At 39.8% G+C, this 18,911-nt stretch overlaps 1 protein-coding gene across 4 annotated transcripts in view; it reads right to left on the reverse strand.

Moving 5' to 3' along the window:
• agrn (agrin) overlaps positions 1 to 18,911 on the reverse strand; it is a 390,721-nt gene that overhangs the window by 84,887 nt on the left and 286,923 nt on the right. For all 4 annotated transcript variants that reach the window (XM_030138396.1, XM_030138397.1, XM_030138399.1 and 1 more), the window contains 3 exons: positions 11,912 to 12,109; positions 9,260 to 9,460; positions 257 to 399 (listed from right to left, as the gene is read on the reverse strand). In XM_030138396.1, the coding sequence (XP_029994256.1) occupies positions 257 to 399; positions 9,260 to 9,460; positions 11,912 to 12,109 (542 nt within the window). The remainder of the gene's footprint in view (positions 1 to 256; positions 400 to 9,259; positions 9,461 to 11,911; positions 12,110 to 18,911) is intronic.

Raw genomic sequence — 18,911 nt, forward strand, 5'->3', positions numbered from 1 at the left:
GATTTATATTGTGATGCAATTCTACAGGTTTAACCCCTAAACGTTGACTGTGACAGATTGCATCAAACCACTTTCATTACAGAATCAGCTAAGATGGCGGATGTATTCCCCCAATGCCAGATTGCCAGTTCGGGCATCAATACAGAACTAGTCAGGACACTGAAAACAATTTTATGGCATCAATAAAACCATCTCCTGAGACGGAAAATCTGTTTTAACCTTCTGTGACAAAAGACAGATCCTGAAACAGTCTCACCAGATTGTGAGGCACATTCTGGCAGGAGAAGTCACAGATGCAGCGGTCTTCCTCTGCATCCTCATCCCATGAGCCTCCGAACGTGCGACAGCGGTCCTGTTCACAACTCTCCACTCCAGAGCCAGAGCCTCCTGAGCCACAGTCTGCATTACAAAACCATAAATACACAAAATCATTCATCAAACGCACCAACACACAGGGGAGATAACCTTATATCAGGTGAAAATGACATCCATTTCTCTTTACTTCATTATACGTTTAGAGGGTTGCAATATTTAGATAATTTACATTTCACTCACGTTGGTGGAGGAGAGATGGAACGAAAGGCACTGCTGGTATTACAAGATAATGACCAACTGTAGTGAGGGTGAGGGATTGACTAAATAAATTAGAGGCAACATGTCTGCACCACCAGTGAGGCATCCTTTTCATTTCAATTAAATCAGAGACAAAAAGGGAGGTAATTATTAACTCTGGCCTCCAAGTGTGCAGAGAGAATTGGTGGCAGGGCCTGCTTTATGGGTGCCTGCGTCTTGATATGAGAAAGCAACTAATTGCAAAGTGTTCTGTAAAATCTAATTATCTCCTGAGACTTTAAAGAAAGTTGTCCTAGCAACTCTTCATCTGCGAGCCTAGACGACATTTTATTTGTTTTAAAAGAGCAATTCCTTGGATCGAAAGTAAGAGAACTACTCAAATTGACCTTGTGTTCCTGGTAAAAAGAGGGAGCAAGGCACCATACCAGACGAAGCACCATAATCACTGAGTTTACGAAACTGTTGTCTTTGCTAAACTGTTGGACAAACTTTAGCACAGTGTAAGGGATACAAGATGGCGTAAAAGGGCTTTTTTCCCCCAGCACAATTGTTTGGAGTTTTATTTAGGAAAAACAAATCAGGGGCTGTTGCACAGAGCAGGCAAAGAAGTGGTTAGGATTCAGCTTTTGAAGTTGCAAGTGTTACCTACAGTAGAACTCATGAGGGAGATTAGGTGAAAGTGTGTGAACACTAGAAATGAAAGCAGTCAGCGCGAAAAGATGGAGAGAATTTCAGACAGAGAGGACAAAGAGAGAGGCACCCTGGGGAGTGGCAGAAAGTTCATTTGAAACAAATTTGTTATTCAGAAAAGGAATGCAGCCCAACTAAAAGCTCCAAGCACAGCAGAAAGAACCAAAAAAAAAAAAAAAAAAAGCATAAGGTAATCAAGGTATTTCTTTATCTTTGCGTCTTTTAGTGCTCATTCAACTTCTACTTCTATTGATGCGTTAAGTCTAATGGTAAAATCAATGTTGTAGAGAGGGGAAGTGCCACTTAGCATAACCCATCTTTTAAAGTAGATTATGGAGGGGGACACAGGGCCGGGTTGGCAGAGCGGAGGAGGCCCTGGCTGCCATTTGATATGGGCCATCAACAATAGACTGTGACAGCTATGAGTGGTCGATACAGTGGAAGGGCCTTCACTTCATTAGCATTGGATACAACTGTGGAGCTTATGTAGAGTCCCATCCCTCCCTTACAAACATCAGGACTGGTTAGCTACTCGCTCTGTCTCTATTTTACACCGGCAGAACCTCTGACCTTAATCCTTTTTGCTTGAATTTGCCGTTGTAGCCACTTATCGATTGCAAGCCACAGTCCGAGTTAAAGATAACGTTGTGTGACGGGGGCTAATATACAAGCTAATGGCTTTCAACTGTGACATTTTTACAAGCATTTGGCTTCAGATGTCCACTGAAAATGAGAAGTCAGCTGACTCGTGGGCAGAGGAGAAAGAGGAGGAATAATAAGAAGATCCTGCAGTTAGCCACCTGTATTTGTTCACTGTATGCCAGCTCAGCAAGACATAATAAAAAGCGAAATGGAGGAGTAGCAAATTCATATTCTACTCAGGCCCTCTTACAGAGACAAGATAAATAAATAAAAGAGGTAAGACATTAGAATGGAATAAATAAAAGTGAAGGGCGAAGGGGGGTCCTAATTAGCTGTTGCTCTTTGATGTGCACGCCACTAGCGCTGCCTATGAACCTTTCAATTAATACATCCCCAGCTAAGATGGCTGCATCAGCTATTCTCTCTGCACTGCCCATCCATTCCTTTTTACTCAATCATGTCAGAAGCCCGAGTCTATTTAACCAAGGGAGCTCCATTAAGAAGACAGAATTCAGCAGCTGAGAGAAGAAAGGAAATGAATTGCATAAGAATAATGTCCAAGAAACACAGAGGAGAGAGAGAGAGGCAAGCATTAGAAAGGTTTGACGGTGGAAATAATAGAAGGAGTGAGTGAGGGGATGCTATTGTCAAAGCTGTCTGGAAATGTTTGTTCAAGAAAAGAAAGGCAAAAAGGCAGATAATAGAGGCGAGGGAGGAGAGTAGGACGGTGTGATTTGAACGTGTCGGGTCATCAACATGTGTCACGTCATCATCTCTTCAGCAACTCATGGAGAGAAAGTAATAATATTATGCTGCCGCTGACATCGTGTCCTGCGCAGATGTCAACCTGGACATCCATCGTTGGAAAACAAATCCTTCCTCATTGTGGTGCGTGTCACGGCAAAAGATCAAAAATGACAGCGGCCTTTGCACAAGGATGCGCTGTCGTGGCTCCATTTGCTTTTGTTTTTGCTCCATCTGTCAGTGTCTTGGCTGCTCTTGACAGATGCGACAGCGTGTTAGCCCAAATAAAGTTCTGCAAGATAAAGAAGGATGAATCGCCATGCCAAAAAGGCAAAACATAGAATGTGCTTGAATATTTTACAAAAGAAAAAAATACGTTTTGTTGCCTCAATAGAAGGTTACAAGTCCTTGATTGATGGACTGGGAAGGAAAAATCTGCTGACTTCATTCCATTCGCTGTTTTGCCTTCCAAATACTTAAATTGCTTTTATTTTCCCGGCCAGTCATGCCTTTTGGTGCCTTCTGGTCGAATCTGTGCACCATGAGGAGTTTGGTATGAACCATGTGTTACAGAGTGTTCCTTTGCTCATAATCTTGTTATTAAATGTCTATTCAATTAAAAAGAGCCGGGGCCCCCCTTAGGTGATGCACTGCTCTCAGTTGCCACTTTGTCAGTGTCGAGAAAAGGAGCTGAGGCCAGGCCTACCCGAGTGTGAAATTAAACAGGTGATAAATTTCCCTGTATGGCCAACAGTGGGAACACTGTCATTTTTCATTACTGCTAAATAAAAGGCGGGAGAAAACAACTTCCATTTTTATGCTCTGTGCCCCTCCCCCTTCTCCCGACAAGACTAATGAGGATGGTTTTTAAGTCAGGCCTACGTTAGCGAATAAATCACATGTTCACTTCCTCTCCAGGCTTATCTTCCATAAGAAGTATGGAGTGGAAGGCTATGCACGTAGGTGATGTAGAGCTTTGCTGATGTCGACAATAGAACCAGAAAAACAGTCTTCATTTTGGAAGAATGCACCTCCCATCTGTCAAGGACCAGGAGAATATGTCAAAGAGAAATCCCTCTTACAGCATGCAGCTAAAGAGAAGTATCTCAGCCAACTATATAGAGATATTTTACAGCAACTTCAGTTTGATCCTTTTACAATTACACCAGACTTCCTGTGGAGGGTCTAGGTCACATTTGAGGAGGGCTGAATGGAATGGGGACAGAGCCTACAGAAAAAGACCCGACTAGTGGTCGCCCCTAGGGTGAAATTTATCGATTGCAGACGATCCCATCTCCACCCCTATCTGTGAAAACATCGGTGCCCCTTTTGTTGAGAGGCACAATTTCGAAGGTGAGAGCAAAACGGAGAGAGACTTGAGTGGGTGGGATGGCAAAGAGCGACGGGGAGCAAAAAAAAGATTCTATTGTGTAAGGCTGATGGTTTTCTCAGAATCAAAATGAGCAAGTGTTGGAAAAGAGGAGGATGTTGAGAGATGGTAAGAGAGAGACAATAAAATGGGAAAACTAAGCCATCAGGCAACACAAGCAGAGCAATGTCCTTGGGGAGGTAGAGGAGCATTTTCAGCTGATGCTAGACAATGAACAGACAATAGGGACAGAGTGTCTCTGTGTGCGGTGGCTGAATCTGGGTATACAGTTTCACATTTCTTCATGCTCTACATACAAAAAAGGTTACTCGTCTCGGTCAATGAAATGATGTTAAATTGACCACAAGAGGCTTTGGAGGCACAATTTACCACACAGTCCTGGGGCCAGTATGGTAGACAATGGTCAAATGAAAAAAGAGGGGAAAAAAAGAAAGAAGAGGAAACACCTCTGGCTAGCAATGGAAATGGAAGTGAATTCCTCTCATCTCTATTTGCTCTGTCTGCCATCTACCCCCACTTTTCTTCTCTCCAGCCATCCCTCCTGCTGGCAGGTGTAATCTGCTCTCCTTCACACCTTGTCAGGGGATGACTACTTTCACCGTGATGACACACCAGCCAAGGGGGGGATGGCAATGCTGCCGTCTGCCCGAGGTTGAAGAAGTGCTGTCCCCTTAAGATGGGCTGAGGCAAGGAGATGCGATATCCCACCTTAGTCTGTCAGCGTTGATCAAGATGTGATTTGCACGGCAATCTCATTTATTCAGAATGAGTTGGACAACAGAGCTACAGGCATACAAATCAGGGACACTCACATTAAGTACCATCGGTCACACACTTAAAACCATAATTGGATAGAAGGGTTTAAAATATGAACCATAACTCAAGCATTAAAAACAATCATATTCAAATAAAAGGTGAAAATTTGCAAAATAAAAGAAGTATGACCTTCATTAAAGACTCTATAGACTGTAACGGCTTACATGGTACATTTAGGGACTTTTTCACACCTGAAAGTCTGTACCATTCATATTATTGTTACATTGCATAAATTAGATTGAGCTAGATTTGATTTGTCACAACTATAGAACACTGAATGACCTAATTTACATGGACTGCATCTCCTTAGTCTTGCATAGTAATACTTTATTTTAGCTCTATACCAGCCCTACAAACCATTATCTGGTTTGTATGTAATTCTTTAAACCAATCACAGTTGTCTTAGGTGGTGCTAAGCCAAACCTATAATGACATTTTGATGGAGAGTTTTCACACGAGGAGGTGAAATCGCTTCAAGAAAACACCACAAAGAACCAACCAGGCCTGTATTATTGAATGATCTAAATCACAGGTGTCAAATATACGGCCTGCAGGCCAAAACCAGCCTGCTGAAGGGTCCAATCCAGCCCATGGGATCAATTTGTGAAATACAAAAGTTACACTTGAAGATATTAACAATCCTTTCAGTTCAGGTTCCACATTCAGCCCAATTCAATGTCAAGAGGGTGGGATCAGTAAAATCTATATCATAATACTGGAAGATCTCAGAGCATCTGTGTGTGTGTGTGTGTGTGTGTGTGTGCGTGTGTGTGTGTGTGTGTGTTTGTGTGTGTTTGTGTGTGTGTGTATCGGCAAGATTCTGACAACTGAGACGTTTTTACCTGGCCAATTTGGTACCTACAGGTGAGGAATAGTCCCATCTCCACATTAAAAATCTCAGCAACTTGATAGGACCAGTATTTTCAGAGATATTAGTCATTTTGGAATACAATTGCCTTACAATCATGGAAGTGCAGTACCACACTGCTTGATAGGAATGAAATTAAAAACAGGAACGCTGCATTTACTCCCACAGTCCTGACATCTCGGTATTAACACTGGCACCTGCAGCCATACTGAGTGTGTACATATGCTTTTATGTTTTTATGTGATAGGTAGAAAACACATTTTGTCTTTTAATTCTACTTTCCTTTTAATCTAAGTTATTCTTAGCTACTTATACTCTGCATTTATTTATTTATTTATTTATTTATTTATTGTTGATGTGGTATGACTGCTTCTGTGGAGCGGTGACCGATTTTGAATTTCCCCTTGGGGATTAATGAAGAAAATCTATCTATCTGAGTGACATTTGAGAGAGAGAGAGAGAGAGAGAGAGAGAGAGGGAGAGAGAGAGAAAGTGAGAGAGCGAGAGAGAGAGGGAGAGAGAGAGAGACACTGATATATACAAAGAGCTCGGTAAGGTACATCCCAGTTGTTACGGAAACCCTCCCACACACACACACGCACACACACACATACTAGTACTATCATAATAACCTATAAATAATTGCAACTCCAAATTTTTCTGTTTGTTTTTAGTGGAAAAAGTGATTTTACATGAAAATGTTTATATTTACAAACTATCCTTTCACAAAAAATGTGAATAACCTCAACAAATATGAACAACCTGAAATGTCTTAAGAGAAGTAGAAGCAGAGGTAAGAGAAGCACAATTTCAACATTATTATGTCTGTTACTAAATGTAGTGTGTATTTTGTAGATCCACTGTGATCTGTAATTTGTAATGTACATATGCAAATGAGAAGTTGAGGCATGATATTGTTACAATTGCACTTAATTTTCTTAATGAATTTCAGTTTGTTGATGGTTGTTCATTTTATTCACATTTTTAAATTATTTTGTAGATGTAAACCTTTTCATTATGTAATTTTTTTCACTCTAAAACTAGAGAAAACTTTGGAGTTGACATTATTTGTATATATTATTATTATTATTATTATTTCACTGGTCCGACCCACTTCAGATCATACTGGGCCTTGAACTAAAATGAGTTTGTCACCCCTGATCAAAATCATTAAGAGTTGCTGTTTTCAGTGTGCAGGTTACTACCTCAGGTTGCTGTTCTTTTGTGTAGAGAGGGGAGGAAAATACAAACTGAATATTATTTACACTGTCTGGTTTGTAGACAGTTATGTAGCTGATGTCAATGTGGGGAGTTAGACTTTCTGATGTTAAATGGTAAACAAGTGAATGAATCATAGGGGATTGGTTTGAGACAGCAGGGGAAGCTGAACTTCCCCTAACATTTCAGGAAATCAATGGGCAGAATAGCGCTGTTGAATTTACAATAAAAATACGAATTATATTTACCTAAAAATTGTGCAAGCGTGCATTTAATTTTACAGCTATGTCATTCTGGTCAGCTGTTCATCGTTTGCTTTCCAACACGAATTCCCTGATACATTCTCATATCAGTAACCTACACTGTTGAATTCCCCAGTGACGCTCAACGTTGTCTATGAGGCAGCACCGAGCTGTTTTTTTACTGCGGGGAAGCAAGGTGGTCACTGGCTAAATGCATAAAATCATCGCACCCAAAACCCTCCCAAGGACGTTTAGCATCTCTAGGGGTGAATGGGTAAGAAGGCGGGCCAGGACACTGGACTTTGGACGCTGGATGGGATGAACTGTTCGAAAGAGTAGGTATTGGTCCGAAAGGCTGAACCCGTTTTGACTGACAGCGATGTTGAAACATACCGGCATCGGAGCACGTTGGAGCTCAGTCCCATGCGGATATCAGAGGAAGAGAGGTCGTTTGCCAAAGTGCCGTGACTACATCAGCTGAAGAGAAAAAGGGTCAAGTCATACACCTGGAAGTGTCTGTTGCTGTGGCTTTATGGTATAGATGAAGCATAACAGCCTCAATTAAGCATTCCTTTTATTTTGAATTGCTTTGCTATAATACGACAAGTTTTATGATGGAGCCGTAAGATGAGCTTCCTCTGTTTCAAAGACCAGCAGCTGCCACTGAAATGAATGGATTATTTTATCAGTCTATATATCAATCAGAAACATTGTCATCCTCACGTCAAGTGCTACCATTTTTTTCATCTTCTTTAATTTTGTGACTGAAGATAGCCTGTGTAACATTCTGCCATTAACTTAAATAATATGTCCTAACAGCAAAAATAATGGGCCTGCAGCTGAGTTAGAACCAAGCCAAAACCATCTTTTTTAACAACCACATTCAACTGTTTGGATCCATCTGCTTTGTAATGATGAGGTTTTACATTACTGTTTTGGCTCAGATGAAAAGTAAGAAGATGTGGACAAAATGAGTAGATGCAAAAGTCATGTCATTTCCTACTCTTCCATTTGGCATTTGATGAAAGTTAAATAATTTCCTGCAGGTAATTCACATAAAAACTCCAGACAGATAACAGGTTCCTGTGAGATGGAAGGCATTTATTTGAAGCACGTGCAGAGGGTGTTGAAACAAAAAAGTTGGACTAGTAAGAAGTACATCTATTAAATGCAAAGAAGCACATTAATCTCAAACATTCAGACAGAAAGTAACAACAACCAAATGGGATTCATCTCTAATCCTTAGTACTATTTCCTTTTCATCAGCATTGTTATCATGTATTCGTTTATTAATAATGACTGTGATGACTTTGACGATGTTATTTTAACTAATTCATTTGTACTTTGCCTCTGTTTATTAGAACTCACCTTTCCCTAATGGCATATGTAACTCATCTGGTAACACTGCATGACCTGCTTTCGCTGGTGGGATGGATAAGGGAGACCAGTGACAGAATAGGTGAGAAAAATATCTGTGAATACTATGAATTTTAATGTGTTCATGGATGGAATAGAGGGATTTGGGGGCGAATGTGGCAATCTAGAAGGTATATCCAGCAACTACATTATTGTTAATAAGTCTTTTTACTTTAGTTATATGTTGCTATGGTGCTTTTTTTCTTGCTGTTGCACTAACAGCATGAATAAATGCACATTTTCTGTTAGGACATAGGAAAATATTGAGTAGCAGCAGTGAATTTCAAAAGCCTGATGTCTTATTAAAATGTTTAGCTGTCGATAAAGTGAAGCACTGGATGAAACGCACTGATAAACAAACATTACAGCCAAAGCATGATTTGTTTTCTGAAATGCAGCTGACCTGAACTTAATCACCCAGAAGTTATTTCTGTTTCATAACAGGTTGTGCTTATGGACGTGACGTACACCAGTATGACTTTCAGCTCGCGTTAGCTTGTTGGCATGCCGCTGCTGGCATATGCTGGTGGCATACACAACCATTATGAAAATGTACAGATGACTGAATAGTGTAGCACAGGTCACTTGATAAAGATAATTACACCATTTCAATGGCCGATTGGTTAACATAATTACTCCATTTCAAAGTCCATTTCCTACCTTCATCACAGCTGCCGGGCTTCACCACATCAATTCTCCTCTTCTGCATGCAGGAGGACCCGCGGAGTTCACACTCGTTGTCATAGGTGGTGCCGTCGCTTCCGCACACCGGGGATAAGGCCTCGCCCGTGCACTGTGGGCACTCACACTTATTCTGGACGCATCGGGCGCCCCAGGCACAAACAGAGCTGCCACATGTTTCTGTATTAGACACAAAGCCAAGGGCTGGGTCAGAGCAGGATGGGTCGGTGGAAAACAGCAAATATTCAAGGACAGTTTTAGATGATTTCATTCACAGAATGGACTTGTGGAATACATAACCAAATACTGCTAAAGGGTCCAATCCAGCCCGTGGGATGAATTTGTAAAATGGAATTTCATCATGTAATTTTACTTTTTTCATTTTTATTATTTTACTGATCTGACACACTTGAGATCATGTTGGGATGTATGTGACATCTAAACTAAAATGAGTTTGACAAACCTGCTCTAGATTAACTTCCCCAATCAACATTAGACATTCCAGTCTCACAACTTAACATGTTTCTGTGTAATGTTTCCAATGGGCTTCATTTTAACGTAAAAGAAACTTATACATATTATACATAAGGGCAATTGCAAGAATGAGAATTTAGTTCAACCTATGTCTCATAAATAATTCAAAGTATTTACATCTTTTTCTATTTATTTGAATACCACTATTATAGTATAGGGCTATCAATTATTTATTTACACACAAAAAGGACTCCTTGTGGAGAAACAGACTAAGAAATAGAAAAAAAATCTGCCCCTTCTACTTTTCCCCCATGGTAAAAGACAACTGATTTTTTGATCCTGTTTGTATTTTGCTATCAACTACACATATGAAGTTTGTCAATTTAAAAGATGATTTAATGAGCCAAGAAAGTCACAGTTCATGGTAAAGAGGAACGACGATGTCTCATGTGAAATGAATATGTTTAAAATAGTTTTAAAACTTATAAAATTACTATAGTCTGGTCATGTTTAACTCATTAAGACCCAGTGGTACATTTGTGGCTCTTCCCAAAAGATTTTTTCTCTGTATTTAACCTTTCTTAAGTGAATTATCACCATTTATTATAATATTATCCTCCATATTTTGCATTGCCTTGTGCAAATTGGGTATTTTCTTATATTTAATTCACTGGTCATGTAGATGTTCATAAAGCTCAGAGTGGAGTTGTGGGTTACTATATCAGAAACAGAGAAAACTGAAGGAAAAGGTTACTTTTTCAGCAAAGATAACAATACCTGAACATAAAAACAAGTGCCTCTATCTACTGCCATTTGTCAAACTCCACGGGTTTTACTGGTGAACCAATGTTGTAGAAGATGATGGTGTTTCCATGTTCACTATGGAGCCTCTGAACGTCCAAATGGGTCATATGACAAACTACATTTTAACCTGAATTATTTTAACCTATCGATAATTTTTGAGGTTCAGAAGTTAGTTGATGATTTTAGTTTCCAGTGTCTGTTTGGGTCTTTGAGGGTAAAGCTGCAGAGGCCTCTTCAGCAACTCTGAACAGATTGTGGAGATTGACTTTGTAAAGGCTTAATATGTACTAACAACATATGCGAGAGTAGTGGCATAAAATAATTCAGACAGGATCAAAAAATTACATGTCTTTTGCAACTGACTGTAATGCTATTTTTTCTCCCCCAAAATAAGGTCTCATGGCTAACATCTGGAAGAGGTGGGCCTTCAGCTCTCTGTAGAAATAGTGTCATAAATATGATTTTTCTTTTATATTTCCATCCTGTTACATTCCATTCAAGTATCATTTGCTTATAGAGTTAGACTACAAATAACTGGTCCAGCTGCCTATTTCGAAAAGCACTTACGTAAAAATAAAAACTACATTTCTTCGTTTCAAATTCAATTTAAAATCTTTTTTAATGTATCAGTGTCATAAGGTCACCTGAGACAATGCACACACTGTTCAATAAGCATTACTGCTGACTCAAATTAATAAGGAACCTTTTACAGAGATTGAATTGACTGGTTTTCCATAGTTGCTTGCTTATTAACATTAGCTGCCGTCTGAGGCTTTTGTCATATTCTGGTGCTTCCAATCTAATCTAAGATCCACTCTGGGCTCATATAGGATCCCTACACAATGATTAATTAGCATGTGTATGGGCTGCTTCATTTATCATTGACAGGGATTGTAGTTGAATAGGCTTCTTCCCATTGGTTGTAAATTTCTAATTCTACATAAAGTTCAAAGTTTAGGTTTCCAAATCTGAAATCTGTGTCAAATTTTTATCTTGTCAGTAGGCTAACATGACACTAGAGCTATTAAATAACTTGTCCTTTACATTTCTAACAAAAAAAGCATACATTCTTAAAATATCTGTCAAAATTATTTCCTTGTCCCTTAAAGGCATTATTTTATTATCAGTAAAATTTTGTCATAATATCAGTCAGAACATCTTATTATACTTTTGCTAAAAGCTAAATCACTGTGCTTTACTGTGGCAAATAGAGGTTAAGTGAAAATTATATTATATTTTCAGGCAGTGTTCCTTCAGTAAATGATTACATTCTTGGGTGCTACAGGGCACAAAAACAATTAAAGTTATATATACGGTGGGTGACAGGGGCATAAACGTGTGTGCAATACTTACTACACTCTCCCTGGTTGACCACTCGCAGGTCCATCTGTTCTTTACAGGCCCGGACATGCAGTTCACACTCGCTGTTGTATGTGCTGCCATCGCTGCCGCACACGGGCTGATGGGATTCCACACACTCCGATGGGCAAACACATTGACCGCTCTGAGCGTCGCAGATCGCCCCGAAAGAGCAGTTGGCACAAGCCTCATCTGTATGAGGGTACGAAAGAAGAATTAGCATGTGTCCTTCTGTACTGCTGCACAGTACAGCAGTTCTAGTGAATACTCTTATCAGATATTTGGTCTCAAAATGGATTAAAGTTACTTAATGTGCTTAATCTGCATATGTGAGTCAATGATACTTCAAAGTAATTACTCTAGAGCTTGTCTTTATTATCAATATTCCTTAAATTTTTTAAGTAATAGCTCTGCATAGTGATTCTCTGTATAAATTTCCACTTATGTTTAATATTCACAACGTAAACAGCAGTCATAAAAACCATTAAATCATAAAAGTCAGTTATTGTCTTTTCTTTCTTTTCCTCTTGATAGCCTGTGTTTCAGACAGCTGCTTAATGATGCAGCGCTACAGCACAGACACAAGAAGTGCAGAGATGCCAACTTTCCATACCAAGTGTAGAATCAGTTAGAAACTTTATTGGAGTCCACCTGAGGCAAATTCAATTGATTTGAAATACTTTCCCCAAGGCCCACAGTTGTCTGCTAAAAGGTCACGGTTCACATGCATGTGAGAGCTAAAAACCAAACCATGAAATTCAGAAAACCTCTCCACGGACAGAATTTAACCAAGGCACAGATCTGAGGATGAGGGTGAAAAAAAATACATCATGCTAAAGCTCTGAAAGTTCCCAGGAGCACTGTGGGCTCCATCGCTAAAGAATTGTGGAAGTACCCAGACTCTTTCACAAACTGAAACTCACAGAGCCCAAAAAAAGGTTCAGAATTCCTCTGCAAAACTGGAGGCAGCTGCCAGAAAGACAAGCATGTCTGCAACACTCCATCAATCGGGACTTTATGGGAGAGTGGTCAGAACTGAAGCTACTCCTGAGAAAAAGCCACATGGCAGTCGGGCTGGACTTTGCCAAATGGCACTTAAAGGACTCTGAGAGCATGAAGAAAAAGATTGTCTGTGCTGATGAGAGAAAAAATTGAGGCCTTTGGCTTGAATGCCAATTGCTGTATCTATTGAAAGCCAGGTACTGCTCATCTCCCAGCCGCTTGCATCCCCTGGGAAAGGACAGTGCCAAAAAAAAAAAAAAGCCACATGGGGATGCTTGTGAGCAGCAAGTACCAGAAAACTGCTCGGAACTGATGGAGAACAGTTGTACTCTGGTGCTATATTTATCACTTCATTGAGTGGTTCATATCTGCTTATAAATATGCTATTTCCAAAGCACTTCAGGCCTGGCTCTGGCAGATGATATCTATATTTTCATCCCAAAAGACAGCAGTAAGATACCCAGAAGGCCTGGACCACTTCAGAGATGTTCCTTATTAGTTGGAGGATTCATCTCTAGAGGAATGCCCACTTCTGCAGGCAAAGTTCTCCCTTGTGAAACAGCTCGGGAGGTTCAAACACGTCCACACTACTGACTTGCAGCATGCCACACATGGGGCATGAAATGAACGAGCCAGCAAATGTGAGGTCTTGTACAAAGATGGGAGCCGGTGGTAGATGCACTTCTCCCTCTGACACCAATTACACCTGGAGGATTGCATTAGCACGGCTCGCTTTCACATTCAATTAGGGGCAGGCTAATAAGCGCTGCTGATTTAGCACTAATTGAGAGAGGCAAGGCTGGCCACTGGAGCCTTCCACATTATTAATCTGTTTATTACTCCTTTAGTGTTTTTCATTTGCTTCATCTCTCCATCTAGTGCTGACATTCTCCTTAATTTTACAGACGTGACTATGGATACACCAGTGTGCAGATCTGAAAGCCGCCTCTAATCATTAGGATGACAAATTCAACATGACGTGATTTTAGAGCATGAGTTGTCCACATAGGTCTAGGGTTACTGCACTTTTAAGATTTGGGTTGGGTTGCACCAACACTGATGTTAAACTCAATTAAATCTGCATTTTAAAGTATGCTGCAACAAACATCCTATGCAGCAATTTAGGCTTTACTCTACGCTTAAATTCAATTGAATTATTTCTAACAATAAATTAAATGTGATCTAGTGTTATAACCCTAAACTTTCACTAGAGGAGCTTCCCAGGTGTAAAGGTTTGACGAAGTGTATCAAAAATTAGTATGGCTGATGTATAGTTTAATTACACCAAAAATATCAAATCTGATCACAAAGGGCAAACTTTTAGTGACAACTGGGTGAAAAAATTCAGGCTCTTCAAAGACAGTTTAGGGATAGTACACCATCTTTTTGTTAATATTTCTGCCTTATTTAGAAACAGGAAACAGGTGGAGAGACATGTAGCAAATGACCTGAGCACGAGATCGAACCCTTTTCACTGCAATGGGGCCTTTAGGCATGTGGAAATGGGGTGCCCCTTCGCATGTTTTAGAACATCCCTGCCAGAGATTCACAAGTAGGCTCTCTCACTGTTTCGCTAGATGGCAAATAATATACGGAAAACAAAGTAATCAAAAGTGAATGGAATGTGGGTTATTTCTGGGCTGTTTGCACAGCTTTACTGGGCTTTATTCAACACCATAACAACTGACTAACTTAGGCTATTATCTCACCTTAATATCACAGACTATTTCACCCACTAATCCAGTGTTTTTCAACCTTGGGGTCAGGACCCCACATGGGGTCACCTGGAATTGAAACGGGGTTGCCTGAAATTTCTAGTAATTGATTAAAAAAAAAAAAAAAAAAAAAAAAAAACAACTTACTAATAAAAAATATATGATGAGTTGACAGAGACAATCCCAGTCCATAAAAGACAAACTGTGAATCTGAAACTGAAGCACTGTGGTACTGTTTATCTGTCAAATGTTCACTGTAGTCAGTTTCAGATGCTGCAGCTTTTTCATAATTCATAGTTTGAGTTATTGTTTGTTCAGTATTAATTGTCAGCCTTGTAAATCCAAGCTGGACTGACTGTACATATCCTGACCAAGGAAAATAAAATTCTCACTTTGTGCAGTAATCTCCACCTGGCTATTTTGTCTCTGCAAAGTCATTATGCGTAGGCTAACTGACATTATAGCTAGGTGGCAAAAATATATTTCCATACTGATTAGCCTGTTTTAATTTCAGTTCTGGCTTCATTTTAGCCCTAGTTTTCCTAAACTCTAATTACAGCTAGTCTCTCCATCGTATGCTCTGTGGTGTAACTGAAAGACAATCTTAGTGTTACTATATAGATTCAGTTTCAGGAGGGCTCTTTCCCTGTTTGATGTAAAAGATCTGGCCTCCACAGAGCCCTGACCTCAACGCCAACACCTCTGAGATGAAATGGAAAGTGCGAGCCAGGCCTTTATCACAGCATCAGGGCTTCATCTTTAACGGTCTTTTTCAAAGAAAACAAATTTTTCAAAGCCCAGTCCCAAAAACCCACAACTAGGTTTAAAAGTAAGATATGAAGAGACTTTGCAGCAGCGAAAGCTTTACAGCAAAAAAAAATAAATACAAAAAAAAAATCAATATATAAACATAAAATAGAATTGTTTTAGTAAATGGGGGTTACTGTGGTCATGGCTCCTCTCCTCGTGTGGCGGCAGCTATAAATCAGGAAGCAGTGGTGGTGAGTGTCGTCCTTTATCAGACCCTGTGTTCCGATAGTGGCTTCGCTTCTTTATCAGCCCTTGGCCCTCGCACCTGGCTCTCCACACTGCCTGATTCTCCAGACAACATGTATCACTCCGACAGACAGGGAGTCGAGCTCCGTCTCAAAGCCAGTGGAGGAGGAGAGAGCTGTTGCCGTTAACAGTAATGTTAAAATGTCCTGCCGTGTCTGATTTTGTCATCTCCAAGCCTGTCATCACTAATTTCGAGTGTCAGTGACAGTCTTTGAAAAACAGCCAATGTCCCTCTCTGTAGCTTGCCATAAAGAGACTTCAAAGTAGAAATGTGATAAGCTGGGCATTGTGACACATACTTCTAATGATATTAAAAGAGAAAGTTTAAAAATGAGAGAGAACATTAGCATCTGGCACTTTGAATGTCCTTACATCACTCTGATGTCCTTTTGAGTATGTAAGGTCTAAAAAAAAATGTAAGACCAATTATACACTATAATAAAAATAGGACCAATGGCGCTGTTAGCTTACCAGCCAAATGATGCCATTTATCATCACCCAGTTATGTGTATTTATTATATTAAAGAAATAGCCCATGTTTTGGTCATATTCCAATCAGATCTGTAAAAAATTCTAATTCCAACTCGATATCATTGATACTTACGGATCTACTGTATCAATCCACTTCCTAACTCTTATATTGGGAACATTTTTCAAAGTCGCACCAAATCCAGAATCAGATCCGGATTGAAATAATTTCAATACCTTGTGCTGACATTATCATAAAGAAGCTGTATACCAAGTTTGAAGTCAATCAGAAGTGTAGTTTGGGAGAAAAAGACGATTGAAATCTTTTCCCCATAAGAGCCCATGGTAAATTTTCCGCAAGTTCCCGGATCCAGAAGAAGATCCTGATCAGCATGTGGCCATTATGTTTTGGTCATCTCCCTATCAGGGCTGGACTGTAGAAATTTACACTTGATATCATTTATATTTACTGAGTTATTGCATCGATCCACTTCCTGACTCTTATAATAGGGAAATTTTTCAAAGTCGCACCAAATCCAGAATCAGATCCGGATCCAAATAATTTCACTAACTTTTGTTGACATCATCATAAAGAAGCTGTATACCAAGTTTGACGTCAATTGGAATTGCAGTTTTGGAGAAGAAGACGATTGAAATTTTTGTAACAGACAACAGACGACGACAACAGTCGATGACGACAAGCGACGACAACAAGCGACGACGACAGACGCCGCATGATGACAATAGCTTATGGCCTATGGTAAGCTAAAAAGAAACTTCAAAATTTAGATCCATTTAGTTGGGCCAAAAAGATAGACAGACAGACAGATAGGTAGATCTTATTATTTATTTCATTGCATGACCCTAAAATACAAAATAAAGTGTGTATGACTCCATCCTACACACACTTGGGGAGGGCAGAAAATGAATCAGAAAGCAGGTCGATGTACATCTCTATTGTGCAGATTATGACTGGATTTAACACCTGGACTTAATTTAGCAAATAGTTCAGATCCTTCTATTAGATAATGATTACAGTGATTAATACCTTTCAGCTAAAAGTTCTTTAACCCTATCTGATGCAGTGAGTAGCTTCTCATTTCTTAAACAACCATCAGTTTGATAGAGAGCATAAAGATTGGATTGTTTCAGTAGAAAAAGGTCATGCAATCTGTTGAGTCCAGACTGACCCTGCACCAGAGTGATTACCTGTCATGCTTAGCACTTACAGTATAGGCATGTAGGGGTAGTGTTGTGATCTGGGGTTGTTTCAGTTGGTTAGGTCAGGACATTACATAAGGTCACTGAAAACAATGCCACAACCATAATGTGCTGTAACGAAAGCTAAAGGTGGTGTAACTAAATATTGTCTGAGTTGTTTTTGAGTAAAATACATCTCTATGGCCAAAAAACTCTTTAAGTCCATGGCATGGCAATCAAGGACACTGGGCCAATGATTTATTTAGGGAACTCAAACTAGACTGCAGTTTCAGAAGCAAGTTTAGTGAAAAACAATGTTTTCGACATATTCATGCCGTTTCCAAACATTAACTTTTTTCTGAGCACTTCTGTCAAGGTCCCCTTCAAGTCCCCCTGGACCAAAATTTGGAAGGCAGTGATGTTGCTCTGTGACGAAGCTTTTTGTTGTGTTTGTTTTTCATGTTTGTGGTTTTGGAATAGGGGCAGACCGGTATAAAATGTGGCCTTGAAAGCATGACAGATTGAGGCACTGAACTGGGGGGGCAAAGGCCCTACAGCTTTACGGCATTTTGTTGATATCCTCACTGGGAAAAAACATGAATTGCAGCTGAGGGGGTTTGGGCAAAGTATTACCTCAGGATTAACCAGGAAGAAGTAGGCTGGTTTGTGTTTTGAAGGCTTGTGAACATGGCTAGCTGATAACAACTCCCCTGCTGATGCCTGCCTGGACAGTGCACTGTTAACTCTGCCTCCTTCTGTCTCTGCTCCTCCTCATCTTATTTACGTCTGTCACCATCCTTTCCTGCATTTATTACTTTCCCCTCCCTCTTTCCCTCACTCTCTTTGACCACTCTCACGCTGCTGGTTGACCTATATTTCTTACTCAACTGTGTATATCATTTCCAGCACCTGTGGGAGAAAAAAAAAGGCAATTTGTTATTTCCTTTTCTTAAATGATCCCAGCACCTCTGCTCTAATCGGTTTGGGTGTGAAGCTGTACGAATGGCTTTTTTTTTTTACTGGGGTGACTGATATCCAGCTGGGGGGTCTATTAACCGAGTGCGTTTTTCCTGGCCCACCTTACAAGGTTGCCCGTCACTCAAACACAAGAGGAGGGAAAAATCTCTGAATAATAACAAATGTCACTCATATCGCTATCGGGTTGCACCTGAGCCATATAGATAACCACTATTTTTCAAAGCCTCAGGGAAGGAAGTGAAATTACGGACAAGCCTGTGAGAAGCCTTGGTACAGAGCACACACATAAACACAGTAAAGTACCCGTTCCCTATTGTGGCACTTTTGTCACCTTTTAAACTATGGCTGCCCTCACCTGCCTCTGTTAAGCTCCTATATTTGAGTAGAGGCTGTAAAGCTGACAGTTTAAGCATTAAAGTGCATTTCAATGGAATAACAAGAAAGAAGCTTGGAAAAAATGTTATATATATATATATATATATATATATATATATATATATATATATATATATATATATATATATATATATATATATATATATATATATATATAGGGTGTCCCATAAGTCTCCATA

This window comes from Sphaeramia orbicularis, chromosome 7 (assembly GCF_902148855.1).
Source record: "Sphaeramia orbicularis chromosome 7, fSphaOr1.1, whole genome shotgun sequence".
Classification (NCBI taxonomy): domain Eukaryota; kingdom Metazoa; phylum Chordata; class Actinopteri; order Kurtiformes; family Apogonidae; genus Sphaeramia; species Sphaeramia orbicularis.